Source organism: Anopheles merus, chromosome 2L (genome assembly GCF_017562075.2).
Source record: "Anopheles merus strain MAF chromosome 2L, AmerM5.1, whole genome shotgun sequence".
NCBI classification, from domain to species: Eukaryota; Metazoa; Arthropoda; class Insecta; order Diptera; family Culicidae; genus Anopheles; species Anopheles merus.
Genome location: NC_054083.1, coordinates 16,140,824 through 16,165,782, shown reverse-complemented (window position 1 = coordinate 16,165,782; position 24,959 = coordinate 16,140,824). Strand labels below are relative to the sequence as shown.

General features: G+C 40.4%; 1 protein-coding gene across 5 annotated transcripts in view; it reads left to right on the top strand.

The window, feature by feature from the left end:
• LOC121591332 overlaps positions 1-24,854 on the top strand; it is a 136,791-nt gene extending 111,937 nt beyond the window's left edge. For all 5 annotated transcript variants that reach the window (XM_041911708.1, XM_041911712.1, XM_041911710.1 and 2 more), the window contains 4 exons: positions 336-2,515; positions 5,116-5,217; positions 6,568-6,671; positions 17,661-24,854. In XM_041911708.1, coding sequence (XP_041767642.1) covers positions 336-2,515; positions 5,116-5,217; positions 6,568-6,671; positions 17,661-17,815 — 2,541 coding nt within the window. In that variant the 3' untranslated portion in view covers positions 17,816-24,854. The remainder of the gene's footprint in view (positions 1-335; positions 2,516-5,115; positions 5,218-6,567; positions 6,672-17,660) is intronic.
• The last annotated feature ends 105 nt before the right edge of the window (positions 24,855-24,959 follow it).

The window sequence follows — 24,959 nt, the reverse complement described above, 5'->3', positions numbered from 1 at the left end:
TTTTGCATCATCAGTTTTTCTTGTGTTCTTGGAAACCTATTGTTTTTATAATTATGTTCTAGTGTACTTGAATTGATATTTATTAGTCATATGTTTTTAACTCCTTCAACCTCAGTTCAACTCTATACTACAAAATAGAGTGATGATGCTGATAATAATCATGATATGATATGACAACGTACAATCGTAGGGTTGGTATCGTTATACACACGATTAGATATCATGTCGAAATCATTCAACTGTCTCAAATCACATGTGAACCGCAGCACTAAATGCATGAACAACTCGGCTTACCTTGTATGCATCACTTTTCGTTTTGTTTTTTGTCTTTTCAGGTCGATATCAACGATCGCACTATTGCTATCATTTCGGAGGCACTCGGTGGATCGAACGTGGAAAACTGTCCGCATGCGTGCGTTGCCCGACCGTGCGGTCCACTTGCCAAGTGCGTCCCGAATCTCGACACCTACGAATGCCAATGCAACCCGCAGAACCGCCAGTGCAACAAAGCCGAGGAGCTGCCATCGGAAGTAATTGAAAAGCAGCAGCGGCTGCTGAAGCGCAAGCAGCAAGAACAGGCAGTCGCACCGCCATCGTCTCGCCCGACGGTAGCATCCGAGCCGACGCAACCGTTAACGACTCCCCTGGGAAGCTCAATCTCGACGACGCAAGCTCCACCACCGGAAGACAGTACTTTGCCGCATGATAATAATCCGGCAGATGTCGGCGACGGTAGTTCGGAGGAAAGTGACGAGGGATACAACGACTACTACCAGAGTGACGACGGGGATGATGACGGCGACGATGACGATGATGACGATGACGGCAGCTTCGGCGCGCAGGGTATGAGCTCCGGGAATGGTTACAATCAACCGAGGAATCGTCGCAGATGGAACCGGTATCAATCGGCTGCGGGTGAAATAAAAACTGCTCCACCAGCAGCATCCACGACTAATGAGGCTGATAAACAACGGTCGCACGCGAATGGAGCAGCTGAAACATCCCCAACGGTAGCTAGCCCGGCTGCATTCACCGTCGCTAATGAAAAGATAGTCGTTTGGATCGATCAGCAGAAATCAAAGGACTCATTTTCCACGCAATCGAATGATTACGCAGATTACGGCGGTGGTGAGATAGCGATGGTTGAAACTGGCATGGAATCTGCTGCTGTGGATGAACGGCCTCAGCACGGCGGGCACAAGGGTGCGGTGGTCAGGGAGGGTGAGTTTTCCGAGGGTCGACGGTCCGGGGTTTATGATGCGAGCACCGGAACGATGGTGGGTAATGACCGAAAAATGACGATGGTGATGAAGGCAAACGATGCAGGCGAAGGTGATGGAGCGGGTGACATGATGCCAGTTGAGCATGGGGACGAAGATGATGATGATGATGACGATGGCGACGACGATGATGCGACACGGAGCAACCACAGACCGCAGGTGGATGTGAGTGAAGAGTCTTCAGCCAAGCATGGCAAGACGGTGAAGGATCCGGCGAACATTGCCCATCGGTTGCGGCGGCCGGAAGCAAAGCCGGAGACGTTGCCGGCCAGCAATAAGGATACGGGCAGCGATGAACCGTCGTCATCTTTCGCTGACAGCGAAGACCACCACGACGACGACAATGACGACAGTAATAGCGCTGACGATGTAGCTGCTTACGATGGCGATGGGTACGGTAAAGATTACGACCAGCATGGCGACCGGATACCGTACCGTCCCGATTTTCTGCTTCACCGAAAGCAGGGAAGCTCCTGGCGCAGTCGGGGGAACAGACAGGACCGGCCGGGACAGCAGGGAAAGCAAACCGAGCCCGAGATCGATGAGACACTGATCGAGGAGATGAACCGGATTATGAAAAATCATAATGACAACGACAACGACGCGGATGAGACACTGGATGCCAGCTTTTGGGGTGTCGGACCATCGTCAGACGGGTATGGTGAGCCGTCCCTTACGCAGCGCGAGTACGAGCTGACCGAGACGGACGCGGAGGACACTCACGACGAGGGTGCACATCACCATCAACATCATGACCACCGTGCTCCGAGCCATCACCGCCGTCGGAATGAGGTTGAGCAGGAAGACGATGGCGACCAGCACGAATCAAAGGATACCGGTCTACGGAACCGATATGCAACGCGCGGGCACCAACCACACCAACAGGACAGTCAATCAGATCACCGTCAGCGCCAGCAACAACAGCATGAACAACATGAACAGCATCAACAGCAGCCACAGAAACCACAGGCAGACCCGCGAAATGACGAGGATGACATCCTTCGCAGCATAAAGTACAAAAACAAATACTTCCGCAAGTATCAGGGCGCGTGTTTTACCGGCACGGACAGCTACTTTCACTACAGCGACGCCGAAACGATGCGGCGTGTCATTAGCTACGAGATTGATTTGAATCTTCGCTTTAAAACGCACTCGGCGAACGGGCTAATCCTCTGGACCGGTCGGCACAGTGCCCTCGAGGGCGACGACTTTTTGTCGCTGGGCATCGAAAATGGGTAAGTTGGTGTAGAAAGTTTTTAAAGCAAACAAAGCAAAGATGGTATATTTTAGTTACTTGGGAATAGCTAAGTTTACTGGGCTTGTTATTATTATAAGCCATTATTCTGATAAATTGGTAACAATTATACATTCAAGCAAATATCAGGAAGATAAAAATAGAGATCTAACATAGAAATTTAGATGTTTGTCACATTCTATCCTAGATCTCGGATTTGAATAGATCTGATTTACAAAGTAACTCAGATGCAGATTTATTATTTTTAGTTCTGGTTTGATGAGAAGCACAATTGTGATTGAGATAATCTTATAAAATTATCATGACCAATACAACCTCAACCAGTTCAGCAATTTGTATTCTTTGAATGTTCCTTATATCTGCTGGCTAAATTTACAAAATCAATGGAATTCTTCAAGCTTTATTAAATTGTACGATTGTACTATTTTTCGAAACTTAATTTTACTCCACCACAACTCCACAAATTGGTATGTTCATGATTTAAATGTTTGAAAAACTGCTTCAATGGAAATTTATTAGGTTTTGATTGATTTAGTTTAGTGAATCCTATCTTTGTACATCTGTTTTGTATACGAATTCTAAATACCATCAATTTATCAATCAAATCAATCTATCGATTCCCTTCACACACAGTTGGGCAAGCTGGAGTGATAATTTCAATACGTTTTGAGCATGCCAGTCTGTGTATTGGTATAGGAATAGGTTTGAGTTTAAATAGCGGTATAGGTTTGAGTTTAGAGGGTTATGTTATGATTCAGTTCCAAATCAGTTCAAGGACTGAAATAGTTATGAAATGATTAATTTTCCTGCATGCATGTTCTAAGAAGACCAAGCTTATCAGACTTACTATCTGGAGTGAAGCTCGTAAACAGTTCTTGAACTTAGGATATCATCAGAATCAGTTTGAGGCGTAAAAATGAGTCACAATTAGTTTGAGATCAGTTTTGTTTTTATTTCTCGTTTGAACGGCCTAGTTGGTCGTATCACTACTTCAGATCAGTTTTAATAAATTATAAACAAATTTAATTTAATCATAAACATTTGGCTTAACGTCATTAACATTTCATTTAACTAACCTTGGTATTTAAACAATACGGCCTTTTTGGACCGTTACTCCTGAATAAAAATAAAAATACCTTGATATTTTCGACGAATAGTAAATAAATCACCTGACATGTAAAATTATGTTGCTCTCTTCAATTCGATCCATATAAATCCTATTAAAATTTGAAATGGAAGAGTAAAAATGTGGTGGAAATACTCAATAGTTCAAAATACAAGAATGCATTAAAATAATGAGTCTTACGCTCAATCCATTGCTTCATATTGAAAGTAAATTTCAACCTTTTCCCAAAAGCACATGTTTGCTGCCATCAATACCAATGTCACCGTTTATCGATCCGGTAGGTCGGCACCGGAAGCAACAACCCATGGCCGCTGGCAGAACCATTCCGATAGCATTTTACTTAACCTGCCGTTAATTATTATGTGTCATTTGACCTTCGCATTAACATTCATATCGCGTGCAGCTGGCATGGAATATAAATTTTATTTAACGTCGTCGTTTAATTTTCTCGCCCACCAAAACCCCGATCGCTGTTTGTTCTGTGCTCCGTTTTTTTCTGTCACCCTGCTCGACAGCACAAGAGAGAAATGTGGCTGTGTCTCTTTCTGCTGAAACATTGTAGGGCGCAATAGAACATTCCTATTCTTTTCACGACAGCAAGAATGCGTCATTCTCTGGAAAACGCGTAGCTCAAAAAAGGTACCATCAGTTAATGTGGCTTGAAATCGATTTCGGTCGTTCGGTGGGCCAACGGGCAAAAAGTCACCTTAGAAAAATGGGCAAGCACGAGATAAGAATTTTAAGTTTCTTGATCTCCCTTGTTTTTCCCTCCCGGTGGGAAGCGTCTTAAACCCTTAGAAAACGTGGAGCATGCTAGGATGTTAGATAAGGAAAATTCGAATGACAAACGCGAAACGGCGACAACGTCTCGGTATGCTGTGGTTTCGTTTTCTTATCTGCAACTGCAAACAGATATTCTAACAGACTTGCTCATTTCATGCTAACCTTGGTGGTGGAATCAAAAGACGCAAAATAAGATAAAAGAAATATACTTTCATTCTGGATGTTATCATTCAGTTTAATCAAACATCACCTGGCAAGCCAAATGTAGGAAAAAGCATAACAAAATGAACTGGTTTGATCGTACGTTATCTGGTACCAGACATCAATCGGAATAGTTTTCATATATTTAAGTATTGCTCAAAGAAGAGAGAAGAGCCATGATTGGCTGATGCAGTTGTTATCATTAAATATGGATCAAATTAGAGTTCTGTGTTTGTGTGTATTAGCAATACACTATTTATGAACACTCACGTGAAATAACGTAGCCGTACTGTTGACCAGCTTTTGAGCTCTTTTGTTTAAATTTAATCTTTCTTCAGAATTTGAAATTAAGAAGCACTCAAACTTTTTCATTTCACTCGAAAAACTATGTGATTGTTTAATGTTTGTTTTAGTCATAAATTGATATTCCCCTCTTCTCTTCTTTCATCTTTTTTCTTACATTAACACAGATATCTACATCTTCGATACAACCTCGGATCGGGTGAAATTAACATCAAATATAACTCGACCAAAGTCAGTGACGGGCTTTGGCATCGAGTGCGGGCGTTAAGGTAAGTAAAGTTACTATTGGTGAAATGTGTTACTGGCCAAAAGAGTTAACATTAAATGTTGTGTGCTATCGATGTTGAGGGTGCACTTGCCTTGTGAAAATATGTTTGGCACAATTTGTTAATGTATACCACGAATATGTGAAATCAATAAAAAGTAAATATTTATGCATTGGACAATTCAGCATATTCAACAGGCAAAAGTCTAATACTTACATATATGCTTAAAAGCTATTTTTAAGATGTATAAAAGATGTAACTGTGAAATGTATTCAAACATCATACTCATTAGCACACTTCTGCTAGATAGCGTGTGCTACTACCTTGCTTATTGCATCAGAAATCAAACAACAGCATCTGATAAAAAGCATGTTCATGTACGCATCTCGTTGCATTTTTCACCCCTGTATCCATTGGTCCTTTCTCTTTCCCACGAACAGCTGCAAGCTGTAGTAGAAAATGCAACGTTCAGCGACGTATTTCCTTGTCTCGCTTCACCGTCTACAGAGCGTCCTGATAAACCGAACTCCAACGCTGTATGCATCACTAATGTACTGGCAACGGTTTTTCTAACAAAAACCAATTTTTCATGAATTATAAATCTATCAATCACTCCAGCGTGGACGATCAAACGTAACAAAAAAAAAAAATACACAGAATCGATAGCACAATTTCCATACGCTCGTAGCGTTGCAAGAAACAGAGGAAGGAACCGTTTTTCACAGCTAGCTTACGCGACGGTCCAGCTCTGGCCTATATTCTAACTCATTTATAACGTTTTTTCCTCGTATCTAACCCTTCTCTCTTTCTCTCTTTCTTCTTTACTTTCTCCGTCTCTTTTCATTACAAAAAAACCCTTTCGACGTGCAACGTATTCACTCTGTGACCACCGGCGACGACTTTTCCGCTTTTCGTTTTTGACGTTTTGCCGTCAATTTCCCGCTCGGAATCGGCCCTTTCATTCACTCACGCTTTCGAAAAAAACACCCCCATGGCTACTCGCTGCCGGGTTGTCGCATTTTCACTCTGTTGGGAAAATTTACCATCCATCTCCCGCAACCATTTTCACATCGATGACGACGCGGCCTACCGGGTTTTCCATTTGGCGATTGTTGGCCACCGTTGCGTGTGTGTGTTTGGGGGGTGCCATCTGGTGTCGTTTATTGTCATCTTTTGACCGGCATGAACCTGCTTGGCCTTGGTTCTTGGACCATTCAATTGACCAACGGGCTCAACATTTGCCTCGGGACCGGGCAATGGTCTTACGGCACGGATTATGGGGTACCACGAAAACCCAAAAAAAAAAACACGCACACATTCACACACGATGACTTGCCACAACTATCGAAACAGGAACTCGCAGGACGGTACGCTGAAGGTTGACGGTGGTAAGCCAATCACCAGAAGATCTCCCGGCAAGCTAAGGCAGCTCAACACGGACACTGGGCTCTATGTCGGTAAGTGCTTGTATATTCGATTTTTTACCTGCCACTGTGTTTCTTTTTCACCTGTGCCCCGTTCACTGTCCCATTTTCATACCATCCACTCGCACCCATAGGCCTCTCACTATTGCTTACGTTCTGTTTTCTGAGTAGAAAGGGGTTTTTTTCCTTCCATCAATTTTGCACACTCGACAATCTTCCAGTAGAACCGTAGAACGGCTGGCAAGCTTTTTAACCCTTCCGGTCAGTTCAGAGTATGAAATAGGTGGACTATGGAAGGGAAGATGGAGTCTTTCAATTTTTTGCCATCTTCATGCTTGACAAAAGCAACAGAAGCAGCATAGGCGCCATCGTTTACCCGTGTATGGGAAAATGCTAAACCCATGCGTGGTGCACGAGCACGAGATCGACTGCATTGTGGTTTAGTGTGAACAGCTGGTGAGTGAATCATCGCTTTTAATTTGAGGTTAATGCATTCGTGTAGTGACTTGACCTCAACCATTAATGTTTGTCTTCTAAGGGTTTTTTTCAAGCTCGAAGAACACAGATATAGTTATCGCATAGTGTTTTCAAACATGAACAACCTCTTAGAATGCATTTCTTTCACATAATGCTAATAACAGAAGTTCAAAGAAATCAGACAAGATATAGCTGCGATTTTTCCAATTTTTCCTCCTCTTTGTTCATCACAACCACGGGATTTACCGCGTCATTAGGTTTATGATTCTATTTTAAAATATTCTTCATTTTTCTTTAAAAAAAATTCGCCTGCAACGAAGCAACTGGGCCCAAGAAACTCTCTTTTGCTCATACCTCCGTGAGGGACTTAATTTAATAGACAAACCTTGTCCAATTTTATCGCGTTGCAGACCACTTTATCTAGCTGAACAGCATGTACTAGGGAAAGGTTCTTACCGATATTAAAAATTGATTGAGTTTCCGGTGTTACCCATCGTCCGAAAAACTGTCAGTTCATCGAGACAAAATGATGGTTTCCTAAACAAATAAAGCAAACTAGCTTTGGATCAACGTCTAATCGTCTGGTTTTCTTCCAACACCCAGACAGCGGCTTATAAAGCCCAGTTTTCTGGGAAAATAAATACTGATTACCTTTGCCGAGCTGAAAAATGGTACGCAACACCCTCACCCCATACACTACTCGCTGTATTTCGCCTTCACCCGACGACAAGCTTTGACGTGGCCTTTCATTCCCCTAATGGATTTACAATGTTAATGGCAGGTGGCTTTCAGTGTTTTTCATCCACTTGCCGCTTAGAAAAAGAACCCCCACCCGCAAGAGCCTTTTAAAGAGAGCGCCCCCTAGTGCCAGTCAGAATGTACCTCGCTGTTATTATTAGTCAATTTCCATTCGTTTACCTTTGCGCGGTTCCACGGTTAATGATACAGTGGCCAGGAAAGTAGGTCGGAAAATTGCTCCAAACTGCTGGACGAGTGAGTTTCTCGTTTCTCGGCCGTTCTTCAGACCGGGTCGGGTGTGATTGGCACCCGTCAAATGATACCGGTAGTCATTATCTGAGGTGACCCCGCGGATTTTATCGGGCAGCGTGTGCGCATGGTGACCGGCGTAGCGTGGCGTTGGGAGAAAATTGGTTGTGGTTTCATTATAATGCTTCAAAGAGTGACTTGACTTCACGCAGGACGCAAACGATGATAATTTCCCCGTACTGACGGATTTTTGATTATTTTTAATAAAACTTCCTGATCGAGATACACTAGCAGGATACAACGAGTTTTGTTCTAGCATCTTTTTTGTGTTGCATTCAAAGCATTACGGAAAACACCGTATTAAATGTCGACACATTATGTAGAAAGAATTAACGATTTCCATTTATTCGTTACATTGTAAAACATCGTGATGAAATTGTCAAATAACGCCAGTTTGTAAAAGTTTTTAAGAATCAAATCCTTCAAAAAAAATAAAACCTTGAGCAATTGTGAGTTTGTTTTACGATATCAAAAAAGCTTCGATACCACATAAACTCATTTTTACGACGGTTTTCACACTGCAATGCTAGCGACAACATCCTCCGATGAGTCACCACACACAACTGGCAATCCCATTGCTCAGAAAGCACAAATTGTGGCGCATTACCACTATCTCCAATTCTAATCCACTGCACCATCGTTGGTTTACCGGCGGTTTAAGGTCCTGCGAAGAAGTGCTTGAAATCAATCTCCCTTTTTATGAGTTTGTCCTTGGGAGAGACGCTCGCTTTGCAGCAATTGCAAGGGTGTGTCGTAAAAGTGGGAAATTAAGTGAATCGTTAACGCCACGGTATGACAGTAGAGGTTTATCGTGTTTTAAGCCAAACGCTTCAAAATGTTCCACCAAACGGGAGGATTTTCAAGATGACAGTGGAGAAATGGTAAAACATTGTTTTTGTTAGCTAAATCATTTCGAGCTATTAAATGGAGTAATTCAAGAAGCTTAAAGTTATATATAGCTAAAATAACTTAACAAAGATTTATTTTTGTAATGGGTTTAAAGCTTAACATACTTAGCAAATTCGCTTTGTCTGTGTGGAAATATAATTTATTTGTCAGGTTAGTTCTTTCGCTCTGTAGCTCCCTCAGTTTTCCTCTTAGTATAAACGACAAATACGGGAAGCACCAAAATAATTGCCGAGCTGCAAAAAAGCAACCTACATTTTACTGCAAATCAAACCAAACTTCCGCCTAAAATGTTTCCGACCCCAAGGATGAGAAAATTGCTGGAAAATTGCACACCACAGCCCCAAACTCTGCTCTCGCCTGAATGTGCCCAGTGTGTCCCCAGTATCGAGAGCGATCGCGACGGTTTCGAAGCCTTGTCGGGTTGTGGCAGTGGCGGTGGTGGTTAGCACGTGGGTGGTCAATAAAGCAGATATTTATGTTATGGTGTTGCTGGCAATATGTTTACCTTGCTTGCTTTAAAAAACGATTTACCCTTCCCCCTGGGTCTGATTTCCTGCTTTTCGCGGAAAAGCCAAACAGCGGCCCCAGCAGTGGCGCAGCGACAACACAACACAGCAGCAGCAATATAAAATGTGGGTGAAATGGCAAAACATTGAAAGCCACTTGCGCGTTAACCCATTTCGCTGGTTTCAGTCTGCTGTGTTTGTGGTCATTACAAAGCTGCTGCTTTTTGCTTTGCTGTCCGGCAATGATGGTCGGTAATGTTACACCAAGCGCGGGGACACCAATTCGTATCGTTTTATTTGCCGAATATCGTGTTCTCTTGCCTTTCCGGCATGTTGGTATTATGAAAAGCTTTGCTTTTTTTACAAAGACAGAGATATATACGGAGAGGGAGAAAGAGAGATAGAGAGAGAGATAGAGAGAGAGAGAGAGAGAGAGAGAGAGAGAGAGAGTAAGAAAAAAATGTCTACTCTAGTACAGAAAGCTTACTTTTCTTGGAAAAAATGATCGCCACTAGCTACTCCCCAGTTGTTTGAGCTTGTGCCAAACGGTCCAGCGCTCTAGCATTCGAAGCCAATATAATCTACGTAAAGCACGTATTTTATTACCTTCCTTCGTCAAAATGTCCCAGCGTTTAGGTCATCGGCAGTGTGGATCGGACAACTGGCGCCATTTTAGATTATTGCGATTGCCATTCGATAGACCCGGCTATGGACGATAATCGCTGTACAATTCAATTGCCTTGTGTGAAAGCGGAAAGCTGCTTGCTACGTCCGCCAGGTGGGCAGCAGGGATCGTTTGCATGGCTGGCAGTGGTGGAGTTTAACGCTGTTCGTAGTGGCATGCGAATGAAAATAAATTCGATGTAAGATTGGGGACGAGAAGTGGTAAGAAATGTCACTTTAATCTAGATTTCTTGTTCCGGGAATCGATTTATGTGTGGGAAGTCCATTGCAAACCATCAAAAAAGGGAAAACAACGGGATTTAAATACATGCTTTATATCATTCATTTTAAAGAGCCAGCCCACAAAAGCTGTCACAAAGAGTCTCTGTAGTTGAAAATATATTTAACAACAAAGTTTATTTCCTCCTTAAATAAACTTTCTATTTGGTTTCCATATCTTCCTTGTGACGAGATATGGAAGATAAAGGTTTATTCATTATATTTCGTTTATTCAGCAATTTATTTAGTTTAAAACAATGCATACAATTAATATATGAAAGTGTATTGATGACTATAACATACTTATTAATATAAGATTTCAAGTGATATAACAAGTCGGGTATTTTTAATTTGAAGGAAACGGTATTTCCCGGGTAAATTGGGGTTTTTTTTACAAATGGCTCAACAGCCAATATCAGTTTTGGCTTATTGGATGTAGTTAGTATCTATGATATGGCTTCGATCGAGGAATGAAAAATTGAAGTTTGAAATGTCATGTTTACAAACATAACATAGGTCATGTTCTTAGAATGTTATGTTACATAAAGCTTAAGCACTTGTATGACCATTCGTAGATATCGTCAGTATATATTTATAAACAATACGTTTGAAGTTCAGCATAACGTCGTGTTGATCAATTGTGATGTGGCTTACCGAGACGATTTTATTTCAAATGTGACCCGCAGATCCAAAAAGTTGGTTCTACTTAAGAAAAGATTTTGCAAACATTAGCTTAAATATCTTTCAACATTGGTCAATTCCTTGTTCTAAGGCCATGTTATGTTTAAACTAGATCAAGCTATTTTTTATCAGATCTTAGCTGCCAATCTTCAATTGGATCTAATTTGGAAGATGCAATATGTACCCTTTAATTCATCGCGTAATGCTTATTGACTATAGATGCGACATGCTTCCTTAGTATTCATAAAAATCTTTGAGTTCTTAATTTCAAGAAAAAGTATTTGCTTTTGATGGTCGAAGATGTTGAAATTTTATGATTATTCAAATACTTCTTTTGAAACAATTGAAAAAATCGATAAAATTCCAAAAGATAAATATCGGGTTGAAAGGTGTTTACCCCACGGTATTGAAACTACTGGTTGTATGTAATACTGATTCAATGCATTTAAGCCAGTATTCAGCAGGCTACGGTTCATGAGCTACAGTTGGCTGCTGCTTAGTTGGCGCCTTTTTCACCTTTTGTATTGCATATAACTTTCACACATATGTATGCATGGTTAATCAATTAGGCACTCCACGTGGAACTCTACGTACATTTTTATATAATTTGGCATTGTTGACCGTTAGGTTTGCCATCAACTGATAAATGCTATTAAAGCTTTTATCAGTATTGAAATATTTTTTATCTGGAATTATCCAATTTTTATTCAGTGCACATCCAGATAATTGCTCAGAACAATTTTATAACAGCAACAAGATCTTTGACAGTTTGGCTATAATATCTCAAACTGTTTTTTACTTAATTTTCTTCAAATACTGGTCATCGATATTAGAGTATCTGCGAAGTTTAAAAAATATTACCATATAAAATTAAACATGTTCAGTACTGCTTATATTATTGGCTCTGAATTGAGATTGGTGTATTGTAAGGAAAAAGACACTTTCTTCCTGTCCTCTTTCATACAGGTAAAAAATCCCTACACAGTCACTTGTCACTGTCAGTGTAAAAACACCAACCATCATACAAACTCTACACCATTTCAATTTTTATTGCAATCGATTACGTTTTGCAATTGCGCTCGTTGCAACAATGCACTTGCCGCAAATCGTTGCGGTATGCTGCTGAGTGTCACATGGTGGCAAAACGTGCGCTTATTATATTGTTCCACAGGACTTCCCCCAAGTCGCACCCGGCAATCGGGGAAACGCAATCGGTTAAAGCAAACATCAAACCGTGTTAAATGCGAAATTGGGCAGAACGCTCAAACAAACACATGCGCTCACACACACACGCAAACACCTTGTTACCTACAGTTATGGACATGTGGGAGGGAAACACCCCTGCGCAACTATGTGCCAGGGGAGAAAATTTATGATTCGCACGGATGTGCCATTTTTATTTCGCTTTTATAAAGCACACACTCTTTGTACACTCAACAGTTGCATTTGCTGAACATTCATGAGCCCCAGTTTGGTGATGTCGGTGGCGGTGGCGACGGGTGAGCGTAGGGGTAGGGACGCGCTGCAAAGTGGATCCTCGAAAACGAAATGATATCTTCATTTGTTATCACTACGAGTGTGGGTATGTGCCCGTTCGCAGCTTGCACTGCTGCATATGTGTCTTTTCATTGCTTTTCGTCGCACCGCCTGTGCCATCTGCCTTCCCTTCACGTCTATTGTCACTCCAATCGCTTGGGATGACATCCAGTAATCATTCGTGGCAGTACACTCGTGACGTGTCGAGAAGTGCTGCCATCCCGCTCATCGCTACCGGACGGATACACCGTCACGTGCAGGGAACATCGGAAGCACAAGAAACGGGGTAAGGCACGGATGGGATAAAGAAATGAACATTTATATAGTTTCCATGCTTCAGAATGACGGCACTATGGCTCTACAGCATACTTGAAGCGCTCGTTTTATTGCTGTCCCGTACCACTTTCTCAAGCGGCTCATCGAAACCGAACAGCATCCAACGACATTCGAACGGTCGCATTCTTTGCATGGTCATTTTGCTATTCTCAATTTCGTTTCTTGCACTTTGCGGGCATCAACGCCGTCATCATCGGGTGAAGTTTGCTAGCGGTTTGCTCGTGAGAAATATGTTTCCACCTCTCCAATCTATCGGGTGCCATTGGTCAACAGAGACGACAGCAACAGCAGCAGCAAATGGTTATTGAAAATTTTACGAATAAAAGTTGATTTATTTATTGCACATGGGTCCAAGCTGCTCTTGGTGAAGCTCCTTACCTCCCCTGGCGATGCTCGTTTCTCATTTGAGCAATCAATGGGTCAGCTGGTGACGCCACTTGGCAAATAAAACATTTCTGTCAAACTTTACTGACCATTCTGGGTGGGCAGCAATGGATTGTACCGTGCGGTAATGGAGGAAGGTAGTCAAATTTATTGGATCGCATAAAGCACGACACCGTTCTGCAGCGGGTGTAATTATTTACTGCTACAGTGAGTGTGGCACTTTTAAAAGATAGCAACACTTTTATTCGTATTTTTACTATAGATTTTGAATGTGAGTCTTTGTTGTCATGATGTTTCAATTATAGGGTCATTTTTACAATTTTTCTACAATTTATATTTTCAGCAAGGCTGTAGGTCCTATGGTAAATGCAGAAAAATGCATATTCGATGTATGCTGAATTATGAATTCGGTGAAACTTGAATAGCCTAATATTTTTGGGCAAGCAATTGGCTCCAGCATTTTTTAAACTTAATTTTTATTTTTGCGAATTATCATGTGTATGAAGAACAAAGTTGTATAATTTAGCTATTATTTCTTAAAGTTTAATTAAACAATAATATAATGCCTTCCTAACATTACCATTGTATTCAATCTCCAATAATTACAAAAACTTTTCTTTTCATTGCAATCTAGAATACGCCCATCATTGACCATATTGGTGTTGATAAAAATTTGATTGATTATGAGTCACTGTGAAATTTATATATCTATTCGATTACCTTACAAGATCCGGTGCGGTGATCGATCTACAAATCGCTCGACATTGGGGAACGTTTAAGTTTGAACTGGTCTTTGAAAAGACATTACATTTCTTTAAGCACAGTTTGTAGCAGTGTTTGAACTAAGATGAATATTGATCCGTGCTTATGCGAATATGCGCTATCTTACCATATTGCACATAATCTAACTGATTGGCTTTCTTAAAGAATACAATTTTATCATTGCCGATTATTACTGTGAACATGTGTGTAGAGAAATGTTGAAGCAGATGATACGCATAGCTTTTCAGCAAGCTTAGTAAAAAAAGAATCAATTTGTACATTAAAAAGGTGAAACAGAGGTCAAACAATTTGTAAAGTTCTCCACAAATACAATGAAGACAATCTTAAAAGGTGTGCAAATTCTAATAAAAAATACAAATAAACTTGTAAATACGTTAGAAAGATATTTATATTATATAGTTGAAAAATACAAATGATTCATTTTACTGTGTTTTTAACCAGAATATTATACTTTCAGGATACTTTTCAAGCTTGCAATTTGATAGCTACCTATTGAACCAAAGGCATCAAAGCACTCGCATTTTACATTCTTCATATGTCTGCTGTACACTGGCAAGTGATGCTTATAGCTTGTTCTAACTAGTAAAATAATAGAAAGCCGTTGCTAGCAGGACGGAAAGAAAAAAAACATGGAACGGTAGTAGTCAATGTACCTGATTCACATTAATCTTCAAACCCTACGGCTCGGTACACGGGTATGATTTTCAATCTAAACCTGCAATATGTTTTGATGGAATGATAATATCATCATTAATAAATAGGTATCATAGAATAATGATTCCTATTTATTTTTTTACTAATCGTTAATACTTTTAATTCTAAGGGTACACATAAACGTTTTTTTTTGTAATCCTAAATGTTTATTATTATATCACTTATCACTGCGACCGGTATACCCGGGTATTCCATACATGTTGTATGGGAAGTGATATTTTTTCATGTTAAAAATGAAATATATTTTGTTTTATTGCATATTAATTTATATGAATATTAAGTGAAGAAATGCGAATTTTAAAGATTCATGTTACTACAGTTTTTTTTTGTGATCGGATGCCATACGGTTTTAATCTTTGGCTGCCTTTAATGCTGAACTATATAAAATTTTATTATTAAATATGAACTTCATTGATGGTTTTATTCATTTAGGTTTAAATAATTTTTCTCCTATCTGTTTCATTTACAAAATCAAACACTTGTTTAAATAAGTGTTAATTAAAAATGTTTAAATAATAATTATGTCCATACCTTTGTACCAAATTTGTTTTAAAAGAAAAAAAAAGTATAATTTCCCGACCAAAATGTATATACATACCCCTGTATACCGCTCGTAGAGATTAAGGTGTAAATTTCGTAATTGACACAACGGATAAATTGATTGAAAAGATTAGGATGATACTTCACAATTTCAGTAGATTTGATTGAAAATAATTTATTCAATTTGAAGTCTGAGAACCTACGCAGTTGTTATGTGCATATGAGTCGGTTTTTCTTGTTTTCGCCAAACAGCAGACCATAATTTCCTATTCACATTTCCCAGCAACTGGTACACACATAATTGATAGAAACAGCTTTGGTATTTTATCGAAATAGTTCGATTGCAGTCTGCAAAGGATAAACCAAACGGATACAGTTGACATACGATACAGTTAAAAAAAAAAGACTAGAATGGCCAAATTGGTAATAAATAAAATTGCTTGAGTGTAACCAGAGTGCTCTAAGAGCAACGCACAAAACATGTTTGCTAACTGTTATTCAAAATTCGTTAATCTATTCACCCAAATGTCACCGTGCCGCTATTGTGCCACCAAAAGGTGACACTCTTCTCGGGCCAAAAAACAGCCTGCCGGTCACGTACCATTCGGCGACAAGCGCAAGCCTCCCCTCGACAGGTTTGTGACGTGCTGTATTGAAATTCAAATTGTGATTTTCCAATTCGAATGCTCCGGTCCCATCTCGACCCGCAACGGGTGTACAGACGTGTGGGAGTCAAATTACACTCCCTGTTCGATGTGTGGTCCGGTCGCCCGCCTTCGCAAACATCGGTACCGGAGCAGTAGAATCGAATAGTGTGTTCGAACCAGGATTCACTAATTTTCCAACAACGAAACTAATCAAACTCGGTCCCGATGTATCCGGTCGAGGAACTAATTTCGTTATTAATTAACTCGTCCAGCATAATATAATCCTGTTCGCTTCCCAATTGTAGGTAGGCTGAGGTTCGGAAGGGTTAACACGCTGGTAGACAACACGTGTTGGCCGGGGTTGTGAGGTGGAACTATGAAACGTTGTGTCTGTGTGCGTATGGTGATTTGCTAGAGAGCCAAGAGAAACATACGCCCTACGTACGAGCTAGAAGATCTTTTTAGTTTGCGAATGCAAGCAGAACTGTAAAGCCGACTAAAAAGTGAAAGGATTGAAATATGTTATACTTATTAGTTTAGCATTCATTACACGGAAATAATTTTTTTCATCAAATTTAATGAAAAATTATAGAATATATAGTAAAAACTTGAGTATTTTAAGACAAAACTCATGATTAGAAAAAAACAATACTTTATTTCTGCCTTTTCGAATCTCTACAGCAACTCAACCGGGAATTAATAAATATTTCCTATCCCCTCAAATAACCCAATTCATATTACTTTCAATAAAACAGTTCTAATCCCAATTCTGTCTCGTCGTTTTTATGGTTCTGGCCAAAGGTTTTAATTTCTTCCGTTTTCCTGGCCACAAAATTGATTTTACAGTGCAAAGCAAAAGGGCAAACGGAGGTCTGTGCCATGCGGATCCGACTGAAAACTGTTGCAAAAGCCTTTTTGAATCAATTCAATTCAATTCCGTGCATGTCCACCTGCCCCTACTGCACCCAAAACCATACCGGCACTGAGTTGGAGTGGGGGCCGAGAATTCGAAATGAATATGTGGTGTTACACCCCTAAATGGTGATGTAGGGTACCAGTTGGCCCAGTTTCTGTCCATGAGCAAGCCGCCGCACGTCTCGTTGCGATCGTGGCTGTGACAATTTTTGGACAACTGTGCGGATTTACATAAAATCTTTGCACACTAACGAGCTCAAGGGTCGGGTTTCACTATTTTGCATCCGCAGCCATCTGCTACGGAATTCAATCTGTATCTCCTATCTCTCTGGCTGGCGGAAAAAATGGCAAATATGTGCACAGTTCGACTACAATTTATAGAACGGCTTCCGAACGGTTGGTACGGAAGGTAAAGGCAGAACCGCAATCACACTCACACTGTCACGGTCACACAGAGATAGTGCCATTCGATTTAGTTTTCCCATGCTCACGCTCCCTTCCGCAATAGCCCTTCACCCCATTCGTCCACGCGCTGCACGTCTGTGATTCCAAATTAACTAATTTGAATATTTAATATCTTTCCATTCTCGAACGCGGCGGTACAGGTGGACTGCCGGCGGCGGCTCATTACACCCGCCAGAGGTACCGGACCGGCATGGTGGGCTGCATCTCGGAGCTCATCCTGGCCGGCGAGCTGCGATTGAACTTTGATGCGACGATACTGGGCACGGCACACAACGTCGAGCCGGGCGCTCCGTGAAGGTAGATGCCCCCGGTGCCTACCGTCCGTCCGTAGAACGCTCCCCGGGCGCCACGCTGCACAGCATAACCTGCCCCAAAGGTGGGCGGGTAGTAGGTGGGAATGATTGCACCAAAGAATAGGTTATAGGCTAAACAAAACGGTAAGAAGCAAACACACATACACACTCATCGCTAACAAAGATAGGCTAATAACACTACAATAAAACACAACCAAAGCGAGTAATAAAACGGTTAAATGGAAAAGAAATATATAACAAACGCCCATCTACAGAAACCGGCAGCGGTAACCAAACACATACACAAAATGTGTACAAAGCACACACACACACAAACACGCAAACGTCCATTCAGAAAGAGAAAATATCGTGTGTTGAGTAGCTAATTTCTCAGTGTATGTATAGAAACAAGCGGAATCATATTTACTAACGAAGAAAACAGAATAACACATACAACACACTGTAAAATGAAGCAAAGGACACACACAATGCAAGGGTAGCCGGAAAAAGAAAAAAAAGTATGGAAAGTGAGGGAAGAAACGAACAAAAACAACTACAGTAAGCATCGAAAATAAGGATGATAAGGTGATCCATGTGTATGAAAAACGGGAATGAATGTGGAAAGGAGAATATTAAACAAACAAAACTTTAAATCAAGGAGTCAACCGACTAACAAGTAGCGTGAAAGCGGATAAAAAAAGAAAGAATCTGGCGTTGGTTTAAATCGAATCAAGCGAAGCATTCTGCTAGTGACAGACGGAACTTAACACCGCGTTTAGAGTTAACTATTCTTTTATAAGTACGAACGTGCAAGGAGGACAGCGAAAGCAAGGTAGACAATGGATTGGTTTGAAGCAAGCTGCAAGGTAAGTGGAAATTGTTAATTAGTAAAAGTTTGATTTTTTTTGTTGCTCCAGTTGCCTGAGTCTACTTTTCAACAAATCATGTACTGGGATAGTTTTAAGGAGTTTTATTTTATGTTCAAACCAAAAAAACCTAACTCACCTTGTTTACAACGAGAAGAGCTTTATTTATGCATTTAGTAGAGTGATGTTGGGGCGATGTTAAAACATACTTGACACATTCCGTATTACTAAGGAAACAGTCAATACATCGTGGAATAAATCATCTAAAATAGATGTTGCCACAACATCGTTGGGCCGATTGTAAGGTATTTCAATCCTATAAAAAGCCTTGTTTTATACACGCTGGGGTTCTAATTAGAGCATGTCCCCCAAATCATCGATCGCCTTTCGTGTGATATTGTTCATTGGCTTACTTCATTTATTTTGAAATTTCTGCGTAAGAAAGTATGCTAGTCATTATCTTTCGACCTAATCAATCGACATGCTACCTTCGCTAATAAGAAGCTTGTTTCATTAGAATGTACAATCGAATACCTGTATTCGCCGGCCTTTCTCCGAAGGATAAAATCAAACGGTCGTTGAAGGTGGTGGATTTTTTAGATAGTGAACAGTTCCTTTCCATCCTTGTGAAATTTGTTTTACCTGTGCCTGTATCCTGCCGTAACCGTGGGTGGAATTTGATCCTCGATTGATCCATCCGTTTCGTAACTCCCGAGCTACGCCTCGTGTTTCATTGCAAAAATAGCACGGATATTACGTCAACGCCCCCGTATGCAAACTTGAACATTTGCTTTTCCAGATATCTACACACAAACTCACCCACAGATACAAGCGTTTCCAGCAAGACTGGTACATTTGCAAAACATTCACCAATCGATAACCGTTGTCAATCGAGCCGGCGGAGCGGAAGGAAGGGACAATCCACAGGCGAAACAATATCCTGTGTCGGTTGCGATAGAAATGGCTGCCAACGACTGGTTTGTTAGTTGATCTTCAGCTCCATTCGATTTTTTTTTCTCTTGCACCTTTTTGTTCTTTCACCTGTCCCAAGTGAAGCGCAGCAGCAACAGGGTAAGAGAACACTTGCTTGTGTTACATGCGTCACGACGGACGGCTGTCATCGTATTGTGTAATTTATCAAGCGCAATGCAAAGGACGCTGATCGATAGAGAGGGTTGTCTCGTCCAACCAACGCTTTCGTTGATAATACAGCCTTGAGAGACAGGAAACATAGCGTTCGCAGCGAACGAAACGTTCACTGCGCCGTTGAACTTAACCGCAAGTCTAATTGTATTTCTAACTTTTCCAATATACTGCGCGACTCATGCAATAGTTGAACCATTTTCATAACTGAGCATTATAATTTTTAATCTTTATGGCGAGTGTTCAGAATAATAATAAAAAAAACAGACGTCAGTAAATAGAACGCTTCACTTGCGTTCCTTCCTTTCCCGATGGAGGCGCCTGGTCAGTTTCATTGTTCTCTAGTCCTGTTGGTTCCTGTTGGGGGCTATTTTTTATGGTGTAGCGAGATAAAGTTTTTCACTTCTCACCACTTATCTTCCTGCTCTACCACCAAGTGGTCCCCAATTGCCCACTTTCTTCCCCTTCGTTCATGGCCACTAGACAACACAATCTAATCAACCTGGATGGTGGATGGGATCGAAAAATGAGTTTGCTATGGGTTGAGAGCTAACGTTGGGACAGGAGCACGGTACACGACGGGACTTTTAAAGTTTAAGCACAACGGGTTGGGTGTGTTCCGTGTTGCTCTTTGCAAAGCTCTCGCATTAAATTGACTTGCTGCTATTTTGAATTCATGGATTAACTGATTCGGATTAAAAAACTTACGTTACGAGGAACGAGGATGTTGCCACATGGATGATAACACAGCTTGTTTTGTTGCTTGTTGGTTGTTGCTTGAGTAGCGTTTATATCCTTCTATACTGAAGGAAGAGAGTGGATTCCTGGAAAGTCACTACAAAATGTGCTAAAGTTTGCCGGCGTTTGTTCACTAATGTGGGTTTGTGGGGCATAGATACAGAAAGGCAGCACAAGAGCAGAAAAATTGTTTTTTAAGAGAGATATTTAAAGAAAGAGATAGAAAGAGAAAGAGAGAGAGAGAGAGAGAGAGAGAGAGAGAGAGAGAGAGATAGAGTAAGGAAACAGTGAAGCACAATACGCTTTGTTTATAGCATAGTATCGTACTGGGAAGGAAATGTTCCACTGCTCGATACCGATCGATTTATTTGAAAAACGTAAAAACAGTCCTTTGCCGGATTTTTTCTACACTTCCTCTAACATACACTACACTCCTGGGAACTAAATGGAAACACACAGCGGAAAAAGACAGAACATATTGTGCTGTTCGTGGAAATAAAAGAGCAATTGGAATTCTTTCACATTTTACGGTACATTTTAATCGAGCGAGCTTTTCAAGGAAGCGAGCTGATTACGATGCACCCTCCATCGTACGCTTGCACTGCGATAGTAAATTGACTTGAAATGAAACGTTATTCCGTGGCTTACGCTAAAGGGCAGTTTCATTAGAATAGAACAAAAGCCCAAGCAAATCGAACGATGCAGTCCTGCCAACGTCGAAGCGATAAACAATGGCGCACCTTGGTCGGTTTTTCATTCTGCCGTTCGTCGTAGTGATGCGAACGACGCTAAAACCGAGCCTTTCGATTTCGTGGTGGAGAAGCTATAAATTAAGGCACAATTTATACGCACGTATGAACCGAGCATTATTAAAGGAGTTTTTGCTGTTTTTTTTCATTTCCGTTCCCGGAAAACTGTAAAGGAAGCATTGTGGCGCAAAAAGGGACGAAATGATTTATTAGCCTACGATGGCAGCTAGCCGCTTGCGTGGCGATGCTGGTGAGGAAAACGGGGCCCAAAGTTTTCTAGTTCTGCGCACGGCCGCTCCGAAAGGTTAGATTTAATTAAAAAAAGGGTTTTGCTAGCTACGGATGAGTGATTCGGTTGCCGCATCGATATTCGATATGTTGGAGCATCTGTGTTAGAAACTCGGTATCGGTAAAAGCGCCCTTCAAGTATGGCTGCTGTAAAAATCAAACTAGTTTGATTAAAATTGGATATTCTGAAATAATTTGTTTGGTTTGCCTTGGCATTGAGTTCTCTTCTCACCGGTTGCACGGTAGCAAATGAAGTACGCGCACTTCAATCAACACAATTTCTCAGTCAATCAACATCCACTGTACTATGTGAATGATCTTGTGCATGGTAAAATTAAAAACTAAAATCCAGAAAAAAGTGTCAAAAACCCCCTTTTATTCGAGCAGAAACTTGTGCATTCTATGCCAAAAAGACCGTTTTAAGTTGAGAGCTATTGCACGATTAGGTCCAATATGTTCATTAACGTTTGTCCATTTATTTTTCTGTTTATTCTACTGAGAGAAATCAAGAGTTTTTTCGCTGTTTCTATTTGCAATTTCCACTTTCCCTGTATGCAAGTAGCTTAACCATGTCTATCGAAAGGAGTGCCCTAGAGCCTTTAGTAGAGAGGATCATTTCATACTCAAACCATCTCAAAAAAACAAAAAATAAACCTTATAAAATCCTTCATTCCCTTCGTGACCCAAACTAGAAAAATCACAATCAAAATTCGTCAATTCTTTCCTTTGCCTTAGGCCTGCAACGAACATAAGGGAATCATTGTGTGCACGTGTGGGTGAATGTGTGCGTGTGTCTATGTTAAAACTCCACAACAGTTTCCCTCAATCAAGCAATGTTAAGTGAATTTGACCAATAGACTTCAAAGCAAAGAACATTAAGAGAACAATAATGAGCAACACTATCATATCAACAAAAATTGAATGAATTGAATTTTAATGTGAAAATGTATCAATGTGGCCGTAATAAGTTAAGTAACACTGCTTTAGCTTTGATGCGTTTTTTTATTACCTCCAAAAGCGTCCCTGAAAGAAAATGAAAGGGGCTATTGGCTTTGTTATAAGCCTAATGTATGCAACAGTTAGTGCAAAAACCCGAATTCAAATTAAAATAAATATGAGTTAAAATTCCTAGCAACTTTGTTTTAACAAATCAAACAGGATAACAAAACATTCCTTATCATTAGACCGGAGAGGAAAAACAGTGCTTTATAAAAAAGGACCGCATTTATTGATACAAGGCAATGCTGCAACACATCCCACTGAGGTAGAAAACGTTCAATACAACTGAAATAAAGTCGACTTAAGTTTTTAATCCGTCAATACAACTAAATAAACAAACACATACAGCTTGTCTCTAAACGAATCCGACATAGGTTTAAAATGTTTTCGCGCGCTTTTATGGCTCAACATCACTTGAAGATAACAAAAAAGCGCTAGAAACAAAATAAAAACGAGAGTTAGTATGTGTGTGTGTGTGTATGCAAACATATGTGTGAATGGGTATTTGTGACGTATGTGTATGTATGCGTAGTACTGAAAAGCATCAGGGTGTGTGAGTGTGCAGTTTTTAAGTTTGCTTAAATTTGGTTGAGTAAAATCTATACCCGCATCCCCAATTCGTACGCACGAGGAAACAGCAAAGAAAAACACCTAAAATGGAAAACGTAAGACCACTGTTTGTACATAAAATCGATGCATAATAAAAAATAGAATGTGCTAGAGAGATGATGTAGCGAAAAAAGGGAGAGAGAAAAAAACAAACACAGATCGAGTAGAAAAGCATTGCTGGGCGCTGATGTGCTGATAGGATGTAAAGTAACAATTACGAAATCCACCCTAAATGTATGTATGTGTGTGTGTGTGTGTATGTGTATAATTTTAGAGAAAATAAACCGACAAGCTTTGCGTTGCTGGTGTGCACGCAATGCAACATTAACTGTGGGTTTATATCGAGCAAAACGGCAGCAGCAGCTTAGTGAAACGATTTTATAACGCTAGAAGAAGTATAACAAGACAAAGCTTAGGAAAAACAAACAAAACCCATTGGCAATTGCTAGTCAACTAAAGCGCTTCGATTACGAGAGTGAAGGAAAATGTGTTAAAGCAAGCAAACAACCGAAATAGAGTAATCAGATCATTCAAATCACTGCGGTTAAAACAGCAAAACAAAGGACAAAGCAAATAAAATGGAAAATAAACATTAAGCATTGCTGATGTAAAGGAAAAACAATCGTGAAACTAAATATAAAATTTGGTAAGCACAATAAAGAGATGAAGGAATAACAGATGGAAAACAGCGAGGGTGTATTGTAAATAATGCTAAAAACACGCTACCATGTTTCGTTCATTTTTACAAACCAATGCAGAAAACAAGCAAATAGCCATAACAACAACGTCAAACAGCTTGCTTACAAAACATCACCAGCTTTGTAACTCAACATATATTCGTTTATGTACTGCGTTTGTAAGCGGTGTTGTAAAGAGTGCATAACGGTGTTGTAAAGAGTGATTGGAAAAAAAACAGCAAGAGAATGCCGATGATACACAAGTCAATAAGAAGAGAAAAATAAAGCCACTTGAAACCCAGAAAGAAACTGAGTCAATACATCTTCGTTGGTAAGCAAAACAGTAAATTAACAAGAGGAAGAAGCCATAGCTGCCTCTGCGACGAATTCGAAACAATTGGAAGATGAAGCTTCTAAGGAGTTAATACGACAACAAAAAGCATATCATTGCGTGTGTGTGTACGTGCGTTTGGTTTCGTCTAGTTTTTCCCTGCTTTGACTACGTATCCCTGTATAACGAAAGTATTGGTTGTTAGTATGATTGTTAATTCACTCCGCCTCCCTGGCACTACAAACAACATCCAAGAGCAAATACTTCATCGTAGTTAGAGCAGAAGCACCGAAGCAATAAGTTCATCGAATTCAGTGCCGCGATCTGTTACATTTCCAGGGACTGAATGTTATTTGTGTGTATGTACCAGCGTAAGAATGAATGTATAAAAAAGCATATATTTGTTTACTGGATCAGAAAAAGAAAAGCATTACCAAGATTGTTTAAAGTGTTTGCTACCGATCCGTACTCCGGAGTTGAAGCATGTATTAAATCCGGACAAAGGGGAGAGTTAAACAACTTAACCAAGACATGGACCCTGTAAAGCACCGTCAACAAGCACCGGAACGGTGGAGAAGCAGGAGAAATAAAATTGCGGGCAAATAGTGCGGTGGTTACACCGATGCACCAACAGTACTGAATACATTGCAAACATGTGCTGATATAATGTGTATCGAAAAGAAAAACAAAAACATTTTTTGTCTAATAAACACGAGGATGGAATAAACGGAAGGTTTGTTATCTAA